Genomic DNA, 21,733 nt, shown 5'->3' on the forward strand with positions numbered 1-21,733 from the left:
AATGGTACTACACCGGCTCCGAAGCTCATCGGATGTGGCAGGGCTTGCAAACTATTACAGAATACAAAGGGAAGCACAGCTGAAAGCTGCCCAGTGACAAGAGCCTACCAGATGAGCTAAACTAGATCTATGCTCGCTTTGAGGCAAATAACAGTGAAACATGCATGAGAGCACCAGCTGTTCTGGACGACTGTGTTATCACGCTCTCCGCAGCCGATGTGAGTAAGACCTTTAAACAGGTCAACATTTACCAGGCCGCAGGGCCAGACGGATTACCAGGACGTGTCAAACGAGCATGCGTTGACCAACTGGCAAGTGTCTTCACTGACATTATCAACCTCTCCCTGTCCGAGTCTGTAATAGCAATATGTTTTAAGCAGACCCCCATAATCCCTGTGCCCAAGAACACCAAGGTAACCTGCCTAACTTCTGACCTGTAGCACTCATGTCTGTAGCCATGAAGTTCTGTGAAAGGCTGGTCATGGCTCACATCAATACCATTATCCCAGAAACCCTAGACCCACTCCAATTTGCATACCACCCTAACAGATCCACAGATGATTCAACCTCTATTCCACTCCACACTGCCCTTTCCCACCTGGACAAAAGGAACACCTATGTGAGAATGCTATTCATTGACTACAGCTCAGCGTTCAACACCATAGTGCCCTGAAAACGTATCAATAAGCTAAGGACCCTGGGACTAAACACCTCCCTCTGCAACAGCATCCTGGACTTCCTGACGGGCCAACCCCAGGTGGTAAGGGTAAGTAACAACACATCTGCCATGCTGATCCTCAACACAGGGGCCCCTCAGGGGTGTGTGCTCAGTCCCCTCCTGTACTCCCTGTTCACTCATGACTGTACGGCCAGGCATGACTCCAACACCATCATTAAGTTTGCTGATGACACAACAGTGGTAGGCCTGATCACCGACAACGACAAGACAGCCTATAGGGAGGAGGTCAGAGACCTGGTCGTGTGGTGCCAGGACAACAACCTCTCCCTCAACGTGATCAAGACAAAGGAGATGATTGTGGACTACAGGAAAAGGAGGACCGAGCATGCCCCCATTCTCATCGACGGGGCTGTAGTGGAGCAGGTTGAGAGCTTCAAGTTCCTTGGTGTCCACATCCCCAAGAAACTAACATGGGGACATTAAAGCCAGTCGTGAAGAGGGCACAACAAAACCTATTCCCCCTCAGGAAACTGAAAAGATTTGGCATGGGGCCTCAGATCCTCAAACGTTTCTACAGCAGCACCATCGAGAGCATCCTGACAGGTTGCATCACTGCCTGGTATGGCAACTGCTTGGCCTCCGACAGACGGTAGTGCGTACGGCCCAGTACATCACTGGGGCCAAGCTTCCTGCCATTCAGGACCTCTATACCAGGCGGTGTCAGAGGAAGGCCCTAAAAATTGTCAAAGACTCCAGCCACCCTAGTCATAGACTGTTCTCTCTGCTCCCGCATGGTAAGAGGTACCGGAGCACCACGTCTAGGTCCAAGAGGCTTCTAAACCCGTCTGGTGTTCAACGTCTGGTGTCAGCCCGTCTGGTGTTCAACCTTCCCAAGTTCTCTCACGTCACCCCGCTCCTCCGCTCTCTCCACTGGCTTCCAGTTGAAGCTCGCATCCTCTACAAGACCATGGTGATTGCCTACGGAGCTGTGAAGGGAACGGCACCTCCATACCTTCAGGCTCTGATCAGGCCCTACACCCAAACAAGGGCACTGCGTTCATCCACCTCTGGCCTGCTGGCCCCCCTACCTCTGAGGAAGCACAGTTCCCGCTCAGCCCAGTCAAAACTGTTCGCTGCTCTGGCACCCCAATGGTGGAACAAGCTCCCTCACGACGCCAGGACAGCGGAGTCAATCACCACCTTCCGGAGACACCTGAAACCCCACCTCTTTAAGGAATACCTAGGATAGGATAAAGTAATCCTTCTAACCCCCCCCTTAAAAGATTTAGATGCACTATTGTAAAGTGGTTGTTCCACTGGATATCATAAGGTGAATGCACCAATTTGTAAGTCGCTCTGGATAAGAGCGTCTGCTAAATGACTTAAATGTAAATGTAATGTAATATAAACAGCTGCTACCCCCAAGCTATAAGACTCCTGAACATCTAATCAAATGGCTACCCCCCCACACACACACACTCTTTTACGCCGCTGCTACATTACCTCAATTACCTCGACTAACCGGTACCCCTGCACATTGACTCTGTACCAGTACCCCCCTGTATATAGTCTCGCTATTGTTATTTTACTGCTGCTCTTTAACTACTTGTTACTTTTATTTATTATTCTTACTCATATTTTTTAAACTGCATTGTTGGTTAGGGTCTTGTAAGTAAGCATTTCACTGTAAGGTCTACACCTGTTGTATTCGGCGCATGTGACTAATACAATTTGATTTGATTTGAATGGCACACATACACAATCCATGTCTCAAGGCGTAAAAATCCTTCTTTAATCTGTCTCCTCCCCTTCATCTACACTGATTGAAGTGGATTTAACAAGTGACATCAATAAGGGATCATAGCTCTCACCTGGATTTCCCTGGTCACTCTATGTCATGGAAGGAGCAGGTGTTCTTAATGTTTTGTACACTCAGCGTATACTCCACACCTGAAAGCCTTATAGGCCTACACCTTCAAATAAGCATTCACATTCAATCAAACAGTCTTGGAAATAAAGTAAAATATACCACTCCTGTCCTTTTTATGCCTCATCTCTCTCTCTCCGTCTCTAGTAATATTCCTGCAAGCCTTACACAAATCAAAACTCTTCTTGGAAATACCACCCCCTGTCCTCACTGTAAGACATCCCTCAGCTCGAGAGGCAGTGTCCTCCTTCCTGTGCCCAGTGTAATTGCTTCATTAGAATCGGTGAGGATTCTTTGTCTGGTGGCCGGGGAGATTTAATAAGGGCTCTAGGTGGTTTTTCTCTCTCAGACACTTGTCTCTGGGCAGCTAGGATTCCACTCTGCAATTTCTAATAATGCCGCACTCTCTCTCCAATAAAGCCGTAAAGTCAAGAACATCAAACAGAGAAAAGAAGCCTGGTGAATCCTCTCTCCTCCACCGTAGAGCCTGAGGCAAGCCACAGATAGTGTCTGTATTGTTTCCATATTTGGCTATTTCTACTGCCTAGGCAATAATGTGCTGTAAGTACATTTGGCCATTTGTTTCTCACAATCACCACTGGATATCTAATGTTCTGAGGTTTTTAAGGTGATGCAAGCCACTAGGTGATGTACTGTGTTCGAAAAAAAGCTTGTGAGGGAGAACACTGAAGCAGGAACAGCATAAATGAAGTCAAAAGACTGTTGAGAATGAGACTGAGTGAGAATGAGTAAAAATGTATAGTATATCTCCATGTAAAATGTCAAACTCTACCTTGCTTATAAATGTAGTAGTGGGCCTTTTGAGGAAGAATTCCAGGGGGTCTCTTGATGTAAGCTGTGATTGTAAGCCATGATTAATATAAGCCATGATTAATATGTGGTATTATAGTGTTACATTTACAGCATTGAGGTAGACCAAGTGGCTTCAAACCTTCTAGAGCAGCCTTCAAAGTTACCCAGTGTTTTCCCTAGATTATAATCCAGACGAGGCACAAAAGACCCCCTAAAACAAACACCCAGGGCCTGTTTAAATAACATTTTCAATTTAAACCCATTGAAGTCAAATACTTTTAAGCAGAAGGGGAATAGAACTAAGTGAACCCTCCTCGCCTATACAAAGGCAGGGTAACCACTTTTAGTTGACTGCCACCAGTGATGCATGGAATGAAGATATCAACGCATATGGACTCACGTGATGACGAGCGAGGTGGCAAAGAGCAGTGTGGTGAGCAGGCCCCGTTGGCAGTCTGCGTTCTTCCGCTGGCGCTGGTGCATCTCGCCACCACAGTTGTCGCAGCAGCGGCACAGGCAGAAGAAGAGGCCGACCAGGGGCAGCAGGACCATGAAGAGCAGGCCGAGCACGGCACACACCACGAAACCTGCCTCATAGTAGATGGCCTGGAGAGAAAAGGAGGAGTGGAGGGGGAGAGAAGGGGATGAGGGGAAAGGGGGAAGGAGAGAGAGGGAGTGAGGAGAGGGGTAGAAGTAGAGAGGGAGGAGTAGATGAGTCTAGAATGATGATGAGAGGCCACAGGTGGCATTGACAACACTTTACATGACTGCTAAGATGAACATTTTTAAAATCTATGTTATTAAACACAGTACATAGAAGTCCATAGCCTTGTTTGACAGTTTTTGCAATTTGGCCACAAAGCTGGACAACAGTGACGGCTGTGGAGATGTTATCCTCAAAATCAATGCCAAATGTGTGATGTGTCAAGCCAGTGGACACAGCACAGTGACACCATTTGACATCATTTCTGTGTCAGTGTGATTTTGATACTATTACATTCTATGCAGCAAACATGCAAATGATAGCAGGAATAATGCCATAAACAATGTCAAATCAACAGAAACATAAATTGAATTACATTTAGCATCAAAACAGCTTTAAATAAGGGCAGATCAACACAAAGGACACGCATTTAATCAAAAATAAAAAGGAGACAGAAATCTTAAATTCAATAGGTACAATTTGTGTAAGGAATTTGGGACAAATTCTAGTGAAGGGGAAAGTAAGAATTAGTACTACTAATGCTACTTCAGAAGTAGCAATGCTTCTTCAGTTAGCTAGGGGTGGGGTAGCTAGGTGAGATGGGGTAGGGGTAATGACCATATGTGACCTGATTCATGAAACTAGGCGTATGTCGCAAGTCACGATTTCACAGGAGAGCCGTTTGAACATAAAAAATATTTTTGATCAAAATGCGTTTTTTGGCAGAAATGCCTTCTAGAACATGTGAACTTTCATGTGCCTTAATAACAAACCTGTATGCCATCTGTAAATACGAATAAAATTGTTAAATTACGAGACTTGTTGGTTAAACCAGAGAAAAAGCGGGGAAACCTTCGTACTAGCCATGATTGGCTGAGATAATGAGTGGGCTGGAGTTTGGATTGGTCTGCCATATTGAAGGCTTCTGTCATTTTATGCTCGTCAGTCCGTGTTGGTAATCCTGTCGAACGTGGCTTTTTAAAAATTGTATTGTGTAGTGGAGCTGCATAAGTGTTGCTCTCCACTTTATGGAGGATCAAGTTTTGAAATCAGTAGAATTAGAGTATGATAGCTAAAGAGATGGAGAAAACACCTGTCTCCGGATTACATCTTCAAACTAAGGGCAACTGTGGTATGGCATTCCTGACAGTGAGACGCATCCATCATGCATGATGATGTATACAGGTAAGATAGTCAAGCGTTAGCTAGCTACATTTTCAGATATTTCACGTGTCTAATTTCAAGCTAAAGTGAACTGTTAGCTAGTTAGCTAACGTTAGCTGGCTGGCTCCCTAGCTGACGTTATTATTTGTTTCCCAGGGTCGTTTGCTTTTCTAGTTAGAGCCTAATGTTAGCTAGCTAACATTGGACCTGGTTGGTTTGCTCCCAGCACTGTGGTATTGTTGGCACTTTGTTCATTGTTGTTTAACTAGCTAACGTTAGCTGACTGGCTCATTAGCTAACGTTACGTGATGTGTGTGATCTTAAACGTTGTTTACCTAGCTAGGTTCACTGTTTACCTAGCCAACTAGCTATATGTCTTAAGCTAGTGTACTGTTAGCTAGCTAGCTAATGTTAGCTGACTGGCTCCCTAGCGGACGTTATTATTCCTTTCCCAGAGCTGTTTGCTTTTCTAGTTAGAGCCTAATGTTAGGCATTGTTGGCACTTTGTTCATTGTTGGCACTTTGTTCATTGTTGTTTAACTAGCTAACGCTAGCTGGCTGGCTCGTTAGCTAACGTTACGTGACGTGTGTACAATACCCGTTGAATATGGTTGGTGTCAGTAAACATCTGCAAAAAAAGCGTAATGAAATTGTTGCCAGCAGAGCTGGTTAGGCTGTTTTCATGTAATCCAGAGGTAAACAAATCATCAGCCAGAGCGTCAAGTATGCGCTCCGAGAGCGAAACGAGATGGGTGGGGCTAAAGATTAAGAGGGTGTGAATGATGCTGAATGGGTGTAGACAAAGAAGAGATACCAAAACATTCAAAGGCAATTTTCTCAAAAGTGAGTTTACAATTGGATCAACTTTCAAAGCAGAATTACTTTCCCATTGTTCCTCAAATGCAATGTATTATATACCATTTTGTAGCTCTGAGTCTATACTTTTATCCAACGTAAAAAACACCATTTCACATTTTGCTACATGAGACCGAATCCAGGTGGTGAGTCACATATAGGCTTGAGCACATGGGCCGAACTTGAGAGCGCTCAAATGACCCTGTTGGTTATCGTGAACACTGTCTCCCATCTCCCCTTGTTATGTAAGGCTGCCGTCGCACTGATCTTCTCCTATGTCAACTGAAGTAAGTGAGGGCTTTGAAAATTGGAAAAATCAATAGGGATCAGTAATTCCTGCACCGTATGTAACTTGTCACAATGATGTTCAATGGGCTGCTTCGTTATGAAAGGATCAAAGGGGCCGCTATCAAAACGTCTGAATGACTTGGGCTCTTCTCATGGCTTTCCCTACTGATTCCCTCTAATCTTAATCTTTTTAAAGGGCAACTGCACTTCCTGGTTTGGCCTCGTTTTAGATTTGGTTTATGAAGAAATGCTAGTTGCCAACACTGAAATCAAACGCGAGTTGGTTTTGGGGTGTGGTTTGATGTGGGTGTCTCTTGTGTGTGTTCGCAGTTGGGAAGTGTTAGCCAGATTATTTTGCCAATTAGCTTCAGCTAGGCGACTGTGGCAAAGTTGGTTTAACTTTGGATAGCCAATCTCCGGGGCTTGTTAGGGACCATCAATAAATTACACAATGTAAATTAGACAATATTTTCATGTAGCACAACTTTTAGTTTTCTCATTAAATGCTTTAAATATTTGTTCCTGTATACGGGTTGAAAATGGCAAATTTGGACACTAATAAGCATCTAAATGGGAACTTAGTGGCTGTAGAGTAACATGCTAAACATGACATTAGAGCTCTGGCTGTGCGCTTCTCAGTGCTGTATGGGTTTTGACTTGACAGACGTTCAGAACTTGAGCACTGCGCACGACAAGAAGTTTCCCCCCCATCCCTCCCGATAATTTGTGCAATTTAAGCAAATGTTTTGTTGTCTGAGTGAGGGAAATGCTGTAAATGAAGATGATGTACTGTACGTTGAAAAATGAGACGTGGAGGATTATAATAAATACCGCTTTGATGTCATACAAGTATTTGATGTCAAACACTTCATATTACCAAATCATAAAACTCATGTCATATACAGTGTCAACGTTTATGATCACTATGTTTGATGTACAGTTACAAGGTGACATGGCATCATACCCTGGGTTGTTCTGGACAGAATGAGCCTATGTTTGTCTAGTTTGAAGAAAATTTACCATGGCAAACACATCTGAATGCACTCATGACTCCTTTCTATGCCCACCAAAATTAACATCTGTTTCTCTGAATTGCCTTGTAAAAGCCTAACACTGTAAAATCATATTTTATAACTTAGCTAGTCATGTTGGCAATAGAACAAGCTTTCAAATCATGCCCACCTGAACCAGATTTGGATTTATAATGGACAGTTTTTGGACTGCGAAAACAACAACAGTAATTGTGTGATGGCGGGGATGCAGAGTTGTGTTCCAAAGTAAACAACTATAGGTGTGTTTGCTCTAGTTCATCAACGACACAGCTAGGAGAGCTCAAAAAAGTACATTATAGTTGGAGACACTTCTTTGAGTCATAAAAGTGCATTGAAATAACTCAGGAACTGTGCAAGCTTTTGGAGAGGTGTTTGGACACTTGGAGACACCAGTTAGTCCTCTCACTCAAAGCCTTGTAATTGTTTTGTCTTATGTTGCATCTAAACCACATTTTACATGAATAATCTTATCATGTGACAGAATGTAAAATCTATTTTTTGATGTTGTTATCAACAAATGCGGTGAAAAGTACAGTAAATGTAAAATGCACGTAAAATAAACAGTGTAATGTTTGGATTCACAAGTGAACTGGATTCACAGGTGAACTGTTGTGTACAGTCGTGGCCAAAAGTTTTGAGAATGACGCAAATATTAATTTCAACAAAGTTTGCTGCTTCAGTGTCTTTAGATATTTTTGTCAAATGTTAATATGGAATACGGAAGTATAATTACAAGCATTTCATAAGTGTCAAAGGCTTTTATTGACAATTACATGAAGTTGATGCAAAGTCAATACTTTTTCAAGACCTCTGCAATCCGCCCTGGCATGCTGTCAATTAACTTCTGGGCCACATCCTGACTGATGGCAGCCCATTCTTGCATAATCAATGCTTGGAGTTTGTCAGAATATGTGGGTTTTTGTTTGTCCACCCGCCTCTTGAGGATTGACCACAAGTTCTCAATGGGATTAAGGTCTGGGGAGTTTCCTGGACATGGACCCAAAATATCGATGTTTTGTTCCCCGAGCCACTTAGTTATCACTTTTGCCTTATGGCAAGGTGCTCCATCATGCTGGAAAAGGCATTGTTCGTAACCAAACTGTTCCTGGATGGTTGGGAGAAGTTGCTCTCCGAGGATGTGTTGGTACCATTCTTTATTCATGGCTGTGTTCTTTGGCAAAATTGTGAGTGAGCCCACTCCCTTGGCTGAGAAGCAACCCCACACATGAATGGTCTCAGGATGCTTTACTGTTGGCATAACACAGGACTGATGGTAGCGCTCACCTTGTCTTCTCCGGACAAGCTTTTTTCCCGGATGCCCCAAACAATCGGAAAGGGGATTCATCAGAGAAAATGACTTTACCACAGTCCTCAGCAGTCCAATCCCTGTACCTTTTGCAGAATACCAGTCTGTCCCTGATGTTTTCCTAGAGAGAATTGGCTTCTTTGCTGCCCTTCTTGACACCAGGCCATCCTCCAAAAGTCTTTGCCTCACTGTGCGTGCAGATGCACTCACACCTGCCTGCTGCCATTCCTGAGCAAGCTCTGTACTGGTGGTGCCCCGATCCCGCAGCTGAATCAACTTTTGGAGACGATCCTGGCGCTTGCTGGACTTTCTTCGGCACCCTGAAGCCTTCTTCACACCAATTGAACCGCTCTCCTTGAAGTTCTTGATGATCCGATAAATGGTTGATTTAGGTGCAATCTTACTGGCAGCAACATCCTTGCCTGTGACGCCCTTTTTGTGCAAAGCAATGATGGCGGCACATGTTTCCTTGCAGGTAACCATGGATGACAGAGGATGAACAACGAGCACCACCCTCCTTTTAAAGTTTCCAGTCTGTTATTCGAACTCAATCAGCATGACAGAGTGATCTCCAGCCTTGTCCTCGTCAACACTCACACCTGTATTAACGAGAGAATCACTGACATGATGTCAGCTGGTCCTTTTGTGACAGGGCTGAAATGCAGTGGAAATGTTTTTGGGGGGGGATTCAGTTCATTTGCATGGCAAAGAGGGACTTTGCAATTAATTGCAATTCATTTGATCACTCTTCATAACATTCTGGAGTATATGCAAATTGCCATCATACAAACTGAGGCAGCAGACTTTGACACAAATATACATTTTCACATTCTCAAAACTTTTAGCCACGACTGTACTCACCTTCGGTCGAATAATTTTCCCATTATCTCCAAACTGTTCCATTTCAATTGCTACCATGGTTATGCATATTTTTTGGGATATTTCTTCTGTAATAAACATTTAAATTGAACCCTACCCATATAGGCAAATTCACCACGTGGTTTACACCTGATTTGAAAATGGAGTTGCGAGAAAATAAATAAGCAATTGCACTTGTTTCATAGAACCGGTGTTGCGTCAGTAACCTCCATTAGCCACTAGATGCGGTTATAATGAACAGATTGGTTTCTGTTTTCTTCCTACAAATGTGGCTCTATTCTTTGAACGGTTAAAGCAACAACAAAAATATGACGACCCCGTCACTGAAAGATAACAATCTCAGCAACACGTATGCGTCTTCTGTTTCCCTCAAGCCGCACAGGTCTCATTAGAACAGAGTTGACAAGACCAGGCACTAAATCAGACTAGGTAGGAAAAAAACATCATCCTATATGATGTTCTTTTCTACACAGAATATAATAACAAATTATTGCCTGATCTTCTGAAATTCCCAATACCTTTCTGATGCATTTCAGTCACTTCAAACCATACTTCCTTCAGATTGAAATTCTGTCAAAAGTACTGTCAGACTGATTTGTAATAGTCATAGCCCCAATTAAAAAAGTAAACATTCGGCTATGATTACGTCCCTTTTTTTTACATGGTGGATCGCAATGAAAAAAAATAAATCTAAATGGGTCGCTGATCCAAATAAGTTGGGGTACCCCTGGCTGAACATATTGTCCCATGTACATTGTGTAATTTACCGATGGACCCTAACTAGCCCCATAGGGATATCCAAAATCAACCCAAATTGGCCACGAGCATTACGATTGCGTCGCATGTAGCTGCACCCTGAATTGATAATGACTTGTGTGCTGCCAGATGAAACAAACCCAACCTTCATTTACACTGTGATGCAGTCACGGCCACAAGTTTCACAAAATTCCAAGATGATCCTAATTACACTTTGTAGTAAATTTTGACAGTAGAATAAATGTTTTTCTGACTCATATCGAATGCCACATTGGCTGTTTTCTAAATGAGAAGTTGTTTTTTTAGTGGCAGTTGCTTGCTGCTTTGCCATTTAGCGCTTGGGCTCAAATCTATTCGGAACTTTTTCCACCTCTTCTCCTTTCCTCTTCTGCTAATTTGGAAATCTTTGGGGACAGTTTCTAAATCTCCAGCTGCTCAGTTAATCCAACTTCCAAAGCCACTATTTGGCTGAGTAAGGCTCACTGGGTGTCAGTCAGGTAGTTCCTGGAGGCTATGGATAAAGAAAAATCCTGTCTTACCTAAAGCCCCCTTCGCCCTGGCTTCTTTTTCTCCACATTATCAGATGTGGTAAATCTCAGAGATGGAGGGAATGTGTGACTTTTACTATAATGTATGAAGCAGCCACGTCTGACCAGCTCTGACGGTTTGGCCTCATCATTTGCCCATGGATGGTTTTGTTTGTCTTTGTTGAGGGTTCTGCACGTCAACTACAGTCGCGTTTTAGATGGATTTTTCTGTCAAATGCTTCCCACAGCTGTTTGAACTGGGTGGCAACTGGCAAGGGCACAGTGTGTAACTCAACGCTATGTGATCTGATTAATTCTCAAGGTTAAGATCCCAGGTGGGTCGCCCGCTACTTGCTTGCTACTGGCATTTGTCCAATTAGGGATGAAAACACACACACAGCCATTCTCTCAGTGCATAACAAGGAGAGAAAAAGTGACTTCGACAAATGTTCTCTCCAGAATAACTGTCCGATTGCGAGAGAGTGTATCACAGGATGGTAATGGTAGCAGTAAAATGTAATCTCTGTCCAATCCTTACCAACAACCCTCTACATGGTTAAAACGGCGCTCTAAAGACTGCCCTTGACATAATGGTAAGCGATATGATGATAAGCATCACCTAACCCCTCCAGTCTCCAGCAGGTTCGCCTACCGCATGGGAATGTGATATATGAGGGTCTTTATGGACTAGGACTGTACTGAATATGGGGTGGAGGGGGGTCAGTGTCTTAGGAATTAACTGGAGTTCTGGCCACATCAGCACATCTAGGGCTCAAGTGAGGCTCGGCATGGCAATGGTTTGACTGGCTGTCTGGGAGAGAAGAGGGAAAAACACACTGCAGAGGATTCAGGAAACTACACGGCCTGACTGAATGGTTGCCATCGAAATCCCTGGTCCGAAACAAATCTGACCCTTTAGGAAATTGCTCATACACAGATATGAATTGTGCCTGTTATTGTACGACTGGCATGATCATATTAATGAAGGCACTTAATATGGTATAGTACAAACCCATATAAACCCATTGGGTATACAGTGACTGTCATATAACTTTGAATGGATTTCCAATGATGAACATAACCACAAGTAGTCTCCAAGAACCCCCAGCCCAGCTGGCAAAATTTGTCATGGAGAAGTGCCAAGTAATGACATCATTTTCTTATTGAAATCTGTTTTTCTGGTTGAAGAGATGCCAGACAACCACATCACAATCAGTTAAAGGTATTTTTCTAGTATGCTAAAAAGACGCGTGAACAAAATGTCATTTTGCCACAAGTATACAACCTGACGTTATCATTGCAAAGTCTGACGTTTTGCCCGCTGGGTCAGTTCAACAGATGGGAGAGCTAAAGGGATGCTAGATGGGTGAGGGGTAGGTGGGGAAGGACATGGCCCATACAGGTGAATGAAGGTAAAGGAAGCTAGGTAGTGTGCAGACTTTACCTGGAGCGTCAGAACAACGTTCTCTGGCTGAGGGTTGCCAAGTCAGATGAAGAAGGCATGCAGAAGACAAAGCCAACGCAGAGTCAAAGAAAGGGAAAAGCCATACAAAACCAAATAATGAAGCAGAAAATCAAACTTAGAATTGACATGCATATCCAGACATTTGCACACAGAGAAAGAGCATCTATAGACTCTAATATATTGTACACTCCATCTTTGAAGCTGTTTCAACATTTTGGCACGCCATTGACTGGGGGGGGGGGCTTCAAAACAGTTTAATCCTGATTTAATAAATAAATCATTAAAATTCTGTCTGGAAACTTTCTAACACTTTTCTTCTGAAGATTCAGGAGAAACCTAGATCTTCAAAGAAAACAAGTTGTTAATTAGAGCTATTTATTAGACAAAAACACAACTGATTTCTCCCTCTGTTTGTTTTCATACACAGTGCCAGAGGCAATTACTGTTTTCCCAGTGTACTAACACAAAGGACGGCCATACCTTGGCTCCCACAAGCAATTAACGCACTGCTTTAGAACAGAAAGGGCGGTGCCAACTTCGCGACATCGGAAATATGCGTCATGTCCGTATCAGAAGAAAAACGGTGACACTAATAAGAATGTGAAATCCTAAAAACTTAGAACCAACCACAGGCAAACATAAAAACATAAGAGTGTGTACACAAACAACGCACTTACCTTCTGATACTCCGACTGAATGGCGCCAAATTTATCCTTGGCTACTTTGACGACGAGATCTGAAACGACATGGAGGAAACAGACACAGCGTGAAGCCCCCTTGTCACAGCTCAGCACTGTCATAGTTAGGTAACGCAACATCATGTTCCTCCCCATAAGTACAGTACAGAAACGTTTATAACACAACCCCCTGAGGACCACCTTTACCCTCTAAATTGTACAGTAGTAAATGATATATCATATCCATAGGGGTTCAGCCAAAGAGATACAAAAATAATAGTGTTCTATTTAATTATGTGTGTTCAGCAAAGCTATCCACTGATCTAGAAAACAAAAGGCTATTGCATCTTCACTGGCGGTGGATGAAACCTTATAGTAACTGTAGAACTGTAGACATCCACTTTTTTCTATGGACAAAATGTATTGTGCAGGTCAAATCTAAACACATAACAAAGCTAAAAAAAAGAATGTTGACATACAAAAGCTGTTCAGATTACGAAGCAAAAAAATCCAAAAGAACCCTTCAGTTCAATGTGAGGACAAACATAGCTACTGATGTTATTTTGTTAGGAGTCAAACTGACATGAGGCGATAGCAAAGTCATGGGGTGAAAGGGTCAAGCACCAAGCTTTCGTGAAGTGAAAGGGTCAAGCACCACGCTCTCCGCGAACATCATATTACTGAGACACACAGCTGAGGACAAAAATACTGCGACAACATTCTCCAAGATTGCCTCTCCTCCAACCCACTCGATGCCCTCTCTATGTGGCATATTGGGGGCATGAGCTTGATAGAGCATGGAGTGGGGTACTCTTCCCACAGCTATTTGACCTGCAGCGGGGTTGTTCATTTCTCACAAATGATGACAGCGTAGAGCAATGCCTCTCAGAGGCTTAAAGCGCAGAAGACAAAGATGGAAAAAGAAAGACAAGGGGCTTTCCTTTGCTGCAATGCAGTTTTTTTTTTTAAATCACAGGCAGAAATAGACAGAAATGCTAATAAAGACAAGCTAAGGAGGGAGGGAATCGTTGACAGGCACTTTTTTTGCAAAGATGGGTCATCTATTATTCAAAGGATGGGCTGTGTTTTAAGAGAGGAGGTCGCTTCGGGCTTCTCTTTCACCCAATTATTCTTGCTTTTATGAAGATCTGAGCGGCAAACTAACACGTGTTCCATGGAAAACCTACTTCATTGTCTTTGTCTTGACATTACATTATGTTGAAATTAGGACATGTTCGCATATGATTGGGGTGTACATCCCTGTCCTTACCAGAAAATAGTCATTAGTAAAAATTATTTTGACACATTGCTCACGTTTCACCCATTGGTTTCCCCCCAGGGTTGAAAAGTGAATCTAAGAAAGACCTCTGGTTTCACTTTTCTGACAGTTCAATTTGACATTGAATCAACCACTGTCAATATCCCCTCACATTCTGAAAAAGGGGGAAATCCATTAACCAGGTCAGTGGGTTTGCTCATCAGAAGATGACTTACATGCTGACCAAACCGGCCGCGTTGCGTGTGCGAGTGTTGCAAAATACATTTACAGACGTTTTTCCATTTTAGAGCTTGACGCGATGCAAGTCTCGCCTCTCCCATCTACTCACTGGTTTTTACGTGCATATACCCTCCTGGGTGACTAAAAGATGAACGAGGTCCACACTTCACTGCAATTCAGTCCACTCCAGTTCACTTCACTCCAGTTGCACCTTAAAATTGGTTGCCAACCGCCATATCAAATCCACAGAAAAAGAAAGATGAACGAGGAGAGATTAAGAAAATGAACAAAAAACTAATTAGGTTTCCCCTTTTTATCTGTAGATTAATTGTCGGAGTAGGGAACACACAATTTTGTGTGACTCAAAATGGGTAAAAATTCTAGAAAGATCCAGCAAAAAAAAGGACCATATGCATTTCAGGTAAAACAACAACCCAATGTTTACCTCCGTGGACAAATTAGCTAGGAATGTTATTAATATAGTTGGTTCACAGTTGATTTTGGTATTTTAACCTGCGTGTCATGAATGTGTCTGGTGGGATAGACAGAGCCGGTTTGGGCAGCCTGTTACAGAAACCTTCTGTGTAATCACATTAGCTAGCTACAGTACATATCAGGGTAGAGGGGCTGGCCTGTATAGCAAGCAGCAGCAGCTTAAAAGTAGTAATCTTATGGAGAAAATGAAAATGAATCTAAAATAATTCTTTTTTTATATACTTTTTTTTAGGATGCATGTGAAATATAAAAAGAAATTGGCCAAATAAGGTATTTAAAAAGCATTTTAAATACATTCCAACATATATTACAGAATGTATTTAGAATGTATATAGAAATGTATGTAACATGTAACTCACAATATATGTTAAATGCATTGGGAGAACAATTTAATGTATTTCAAAATACATTCTGAAATACATTAAACAATATTTTCACATGTATTTATCGATATATTTCGAAAATAAATGTTAAAATGCACTTGGAAATGCTTTGTGAAATATATTACATTGTAAGAAATGCAGTATATGTTTACATTAAAATGTATGGCTAATAAAATACATTTGGCAAATCATATTGTAATGAAATGGTGACTGTCTTGACAATGGACCTCTTTAGTATCACATGCACTTATGTCAGTCTCATTAAGACTGCAGTACTGGCAGTGTACAAGCTCAAACTTTATTGACAGAGTACCACATAGCACATGAACTGGCATGACACTTTCGCCCATGGGTGGCAAAAGGAAAGCAAACCCAAGGCCACAACTCCAACAAGCCATGCCTCCAGATCCTCTAATAGGCTGCAATATACAGTGCATTCGGTTAGAATTCAGACACGTTGACATTTTCCAATTTATTTTATGCTACAGCCTTATTCTAAATTGATTAAATGTTTTTCCCCCCCATCAAATTACACACAATACACCATAATGACATAGCAAAAACAGTTTTTTAGAAATTTGTACAAATTCATGAAAAAATAACTGAAATATCACATTTACATAAGTATTCAGACCCTTTACTCAGTACTTTGTTGAAGCACCTTTGGCAGCGGTTACAGCCTTGTCTTCTTGGGTATGATGCTACAAGCTTGGCACACCTGTATTTGGGGAGTTTCTCCCATTCTTCTCTACAGATCCTGTCAAGTTGGATGGGGAGCGTTACTGCACAGCTATTTTCAGGTCTCTCCAGAGATGTTCGATCGGGTTCAAGTCCGGGCTCTGGCTGGGACACTCAAGGACATTCAGAGACTTGTCCCGAAGACACTCCTGCACTGTCTTGTCTGTGTGCTTAGGGTCGTTGTCCTGTTGGAAGATGAATCTGCGACCCAGTCTGAGGTCCTGAAAGCTCTGGAGCAAGTTTTCATCAAGGATCTCTCTGTTCTTTGCTCTGTTCATCTTTCCCTACATCGTGACTTGTCTCCCAGTCCTTGCCGCTGAAAAACACCCCCACAGCATGATGCTGCCACCACCATGCTTCACCATAGGGATGGTGCCAGGTTTCCTCCAGACGTGACGGTTGGCATTCAGGCCAAAGAGTTCAATCTTGGTTTCATTAGATCAGAGAATCTTGTTTCTCATGGTCTGAGAGTCTTTAGGTGCCTTTTGGCAAACTCCAAGCGAGCTGTCATGTGCCTTTTACTGAGGAGTGGCTTCAGTCTGGCCACTTTACCATAAAGACCTGATTGGTGGAGTGCTGCAGAGATGGTTGTCCTTCTGGAAGGTTCACACATCTCCACAGAGGAACTCTAGAGCTCTGTCTATGTGACCATCACCTGCCTGACAAAGGCCCTTCTCCCCGGATAACTCAGTTTGGCCGGGCGGCCAGCTCTAGGAAGAGTCTTGGTGGTTCCAAACTTCTTCCATTTAAGAATGATGGAGGCCACTGTGTTGTTGGGGACCTTCAATGCTGCAAAAATGTTTTGGTACCCTTCCCAAGATCTGTGCCTCGACACAATCCTGTCTCGGCGCTCTATGGAGGACCTTATATAGGACCTTATATAGACAGGTGTGTGCATTTCCAAATCATGTCCAATTAATTGAATTTACCACAGGTGGACTCCAATCAAGTTGTAGAAACATCTCAAGGATGATCAGTGGAAACAGGATCCACCTGAGCTCAATTTCGAGACTCATCGCAAAGGGTATGAATGTAAATATGGTATTTATGTTTATTATTTTTAAATTATTTAATTAAGCTGAAAAGAGGCACTTACTGTTCTCTATACCATACAAAAAATGTAACATGAGATGGGAACACTTAAATTATATCACTGCCAAAGTTTTGGCTTGGTGGACCAATTTCTTTTCTCCTGTTGCTAGGTTTTCATTCAATTGCTGACAGATTTTCATGTGAATATTAAAACATCTGCATAAAACTATATGCACATTTTCCCACCAGAGATGTTTCCATCAAACTGAATTATTGCAAATAAAAGACTGTGCATGATGATGTAGTGCACATAAAAAAAATATTTTGTGGTTAAATTACCATAAAAAATACAAGTTAAATGGCTTTCCATTGCATTTTCAACTGTAGTGATGGTTTTGTCACAAAAACGGTTGCTTTATAAAGCAAATGTGCCCACTCTGGACTTGGCCAACAGCTCACACTAGCCAACAGCTCGCAGATACAGTGTGGGTATTGGTAGGCTACGTACAGTTGAAGTTGGAAGTTTACATACACTTAGGTTAAAACCTGTTGGGGATAGGGGGCAGTATTTGCACGGCCGGATAAAAAACGTACCCGATTGAAACTGTTTACTACTCTTGCCCAGAAACGAGAATATGCATATAATTAGAAGATTTGGATAAAAAACACTCTAAAGTTTCTAAAACTGTTTGAATGGTGTCTGTGAGTATAACAGAACTCATATGGCAGTCAAAACCCTGAGACAAATCCTAACAGGAAGTGGAAATCTGATGTGTGGAATCACTTCAAGCCTTTGCCATTGAAACACACAGTGAGTTAGGATTCATTTTTCACTTCCCAAGGCTTCCACTAGATGTCAACAGTCTTTACAAAGTGGTTTGAGTGTTCTCCTGTAAAAACTGACCGAACGAGAAGGCTGTAAACTAGGTCACAGGCGGATGGCCATGTCTACTATGACGCGCATGCATGTGGGGACCCTTTCTTTCCGAAACGTTTTATAAGACAATGCAATCGTCCGCCTTGAATATTATTGAAGTTCTGATTGAAAAAGGCCCTAAAGACTTATGCTATACAACGTTTGACATGTTTGAACGAACGTAAATATTTATTTTTTGCTCATTCGTGGCGACAAGTCCCGCGCGCTTCGGTACATTTTGAGTAGCCTACAGAACGCGCTAACAAGAAGGAGCTATTGGGACACAAATTATTAACTTTTTCGAACAAAACTACATTTGTTGTGGACCTGGGATTCCTGGAAGTGCCTTCTGATGAAGATAATCAAAGGTAAGTGAATATTTACAAAAGTATATTTGATTTTAGATGGTTCCAAGATGGCGCTAACCTGTATCGCCTAGCCTATTTTTCTGAGCATAGCACCTCGTTTATTGCAAAGTGTGATTTCCCAGTAAAGTTATTTTGAAATCTGGCAATGTGGTTGCATTCACGAGATGTTAATCTATAATTCTTTGAATGACAATATTATAATTTACCAATGTTTTCGAATAGTAATTTTGTAAATTGTAGCGCTGATTCACCGGCAGCATTTGAGGGAAAATATTTTCTGAATTTCAACGCCATTGTAAAATGCTGTTTTTGGATATAAATATGAACTTGATCGAACAAAAAATGCATGTATTGTCTAACATAATGTCCTAGGAGTGTCATCTGATGAAGATTGTCAAAGGTTATTGCATCATTTTAGCTGGTTTTCTGCTTTTGGTGACGCCTGTCTTTGCATTGAAAATAGCTGTGTGTAATGTTTTGTCAATGTACTGTCCTAACATAATCTAACTTTATGCTTTCGCCGTAAAGCCTTTTTGAAATCGGACAACGTGGTTAGATTAAGGAGATGTTTATCTTTCAAAGGGTGTAAGATAGTTGATTGTTTGAGAAATTTAAATTATTCGATTTATTCTGTTTTGAATTTCGCGCGTTGTATCTTGTCAACCAATCCCGTTAACGGGATCCGAACAGAAAGGGGTATCCCCAACAGGTTTAAAACTCGTTTTTCAACCACTCCACACATTTCTTGTTAACAAACTATAGTTTGGCAAGTTGGTTTGTGCATGACTTGTGCATGACACAAGCAATCTTTCCAACAATTGTTTACAGACAGATTATTTCATACACTAAGTTGACTGTGCCTTTAAATTAAACAGCTTGGAAAATTCCAGAAAAATATGTCATGGCTTTAGAAGCTTCTGATAGGCTAATTGACATCATTTGAGTCAATTGGAGGTGTACCTGTGGATGTATTTCAAGGCCTACCTTCAAACTCAGTGCTTCTTTAATTGACATCATGGGAAAATCAAAAGAAATCAGCCAAATCCTCAGAAAAAAAGAATTGTAGACCTCCACAAGTCTGGTTCATCCTTGGGAGCAATTTCCAAACGCCTGCAGGTATCATGTTCAGCTGTACAAACAATAGTACGCAAACATATACACCATGGGACCACGCAGCCGTCATACCGCTCAGGAAGGAGACGCGTTCTGTCTCCTAGAGATGAACGTACTTTGGTGCAAAAAGTGCAAATCAATCCCAGAACAACAGACAAGGACCTTGTGAAGATGCTGGAGGAAACAGGTACAAAGGCATCTATATCCACAGTAAAATGAGTCCTATGTCGACATAACCTGAAAGGCCGCTCAGCAGGTAAGAAGCCACTGCCCCAAAACCACCATAAAAAAGCCAGACTACGGTTTGCAACTGCACATGGAGACAAAGATCGTTCTTTTTGGAGAAATGTCCTCTGGTCTGATGAAACAAAAAATATAACTGTTTGGCCATAATGACCATCGTTATGTTTGGAGGAAAAAGGGTGAGGCTTGCAAGCCGAGGAACACCATCCCAACCGTGAAGCACGGGTGTGGCAGCATCATGTTGTGGGGGTGCTTTGCTGCAGGAGGGACTGGTGCACTTCACAAAATAAATCGCATCATGAGGAAGGACAATTATGTGGATATATTGAAGCAACATCTCAAGACATCAGTCAGGAAGTTAAAGCTTGGTCGCAAATGGGTCTTCCAAACGGACAATGACCCCAAGCATACTTCCAAAGTTGTGGCAAAATGGCTTAAGGACAACAAAGTCAAGGTATTGGAGTGACCATCACAAAGCACTGACCTGAATCCTATAGAAAATTTGTGGGCAGAACTGAAAAAGCGTGTGCGAGCAAGGAGGCCTAAGAACCTCACTCAGTTACATTTTACATTTACATTTTAGTAATTTAGCAGACGCTCTTATCCAGAGCGACTTACAGTAGTGAATACATACATTTCATTTCATGCATTTTTTTTTGTACTGGCCCCCCGTGGGAATCGAACCCACAACCCTGGCGTTGCACATACCATGCTCTACTACACCAGCTCTGTCAGGAGGAATGGGCCAAAGTTCACCCAACTTGTGGGAAGGTTGTGGAAGGCTACCTGAAATGTTTGACCCAAGTTAAACAATTGAAAGGCAATGCTACCAAATACTAATTGAGTGTATGTAAACTTCTGACCCACTGGGAATGTGATGAAAGAAATAAAAGCTGAAATAAATCATTCTCTCTACTATTATTCTGACATTTCACATTCTTAAAATAAAGTGGTGATCCTAACTGACCTAAGACAGGGAATTCTTACTAGGAATAAATGTCAGGAATTGTGAAAACTGAGTTTAAATGTAAATGTAAGGGTGAGATTATTGTTATTTGTCAAATGGCAGCCGAGCATTGATCATCAAGTCACCAGAATAAGACCCTCAATATTTATTGGAAAGGAACATCAAGCCAATCACAGTGCACTTTCACCACCTTGTGCTTTCGTGAGTCATTGCGTGACTCCAAGTTTACTTCGATATAACGGTTATTATATAAATATTTGCGCATAAAGGTGTTTCCACTGCCATATCTGGCATAATTAATTTTACAGACACAAAAATATCCCACCATGTCGAACGGACAAATTGTCTGTCAGCATTTATTCATTTGTAGCGGCATTTCCTGTTTCCATCAGCCCGGTCGTGACTTTTTCCATGCATCAGGTAATTTATCCGCATGAAATGGTTGGATGGTTAACCTGGGTATTGATCAATATGTAATGGGTAATTTAAGTGCCGCCCGAGTAGCGCAGCGGTCTAAGACACTCGATCCCAGGCTGTGTCGCAGCAGGCCGCGACCGGAAGACCCATGAGACGGCGCACAATTGGCCCAGCGTCATCCGGGTTGGGGGAGGGTTTGGCCGGTCGGGATGTCCTTGTCCCATCGTACGCTAGCGACTCCTTGTGGCGGGCCGGGCGCCTGCACGCTGACTTCGGTAGCCAGTTGTACGGTGTTTCCTCCGACACATTGGTGCGGCAAGCGTTAACTGTCATAACAGTTAACGCCTGTCACTCCAAATGAACGCTGCCATTATCTGCCACACGGGCTGCTACTAGCTACCTACAGTCGACATGATTTGACTGAAAATCTAAGTCAAGTGTTACTATTGTCCCTGTGCTTCATTGAACCTCA

At 42.3% G+C, this 21,733-nt stretch overlaps 1 protein-coding gene across 18 annotated transcripts in view; it reads right to left on the bottom strand.

Annotated features, from left to right (window-relative positions):
• Positions 1-21,733, bottom strand: part of prom1a (prominin 1a) — a 123,295-nt gene that overhangs the window by 69,244 nt on the left and 32,318 nt on the right. For 9 of the 18 annotated variants that reach the window (XM_045723858.1, XM_045723855.1, XM_045723854.1 and 6 more), the window contains exons 2-3: positions 13,092-13,150; positions 3,820-4,136 (exon numbers count right to left, since the gene is read on the bottom strand). In XM_045723858.1, the coding sequence (XP_045579814.1) occupies positions 3,820-4,136; positions 13,092-13,150 (376 nt within the window). Of the gene's footprint in view, positions 1-3,819; positions 4,137-12,393; positions 12,421-13,091; positions 13,151-21,733 lie in introns of all 18 variants that reach the window. The other 9 variants (XM_014211857.2, XM_014211861.2, XM_014211859.2 and 6 more) reach the window with 2 other exon arrangements.

Source organism: Salmo salar, chromosome ssa09 (assembly GCF_905237065.1).
Source record: "Salmo salar chromosome ssa09, Ssal_v3.1, whole genome shotgun sequence".
Taxonomy (NCBI): Eukaryota; Metazoa; Chordata; class Actinopteri; order Salmoniformes; family Salmonidae; genus Salmo; species Salmo salar.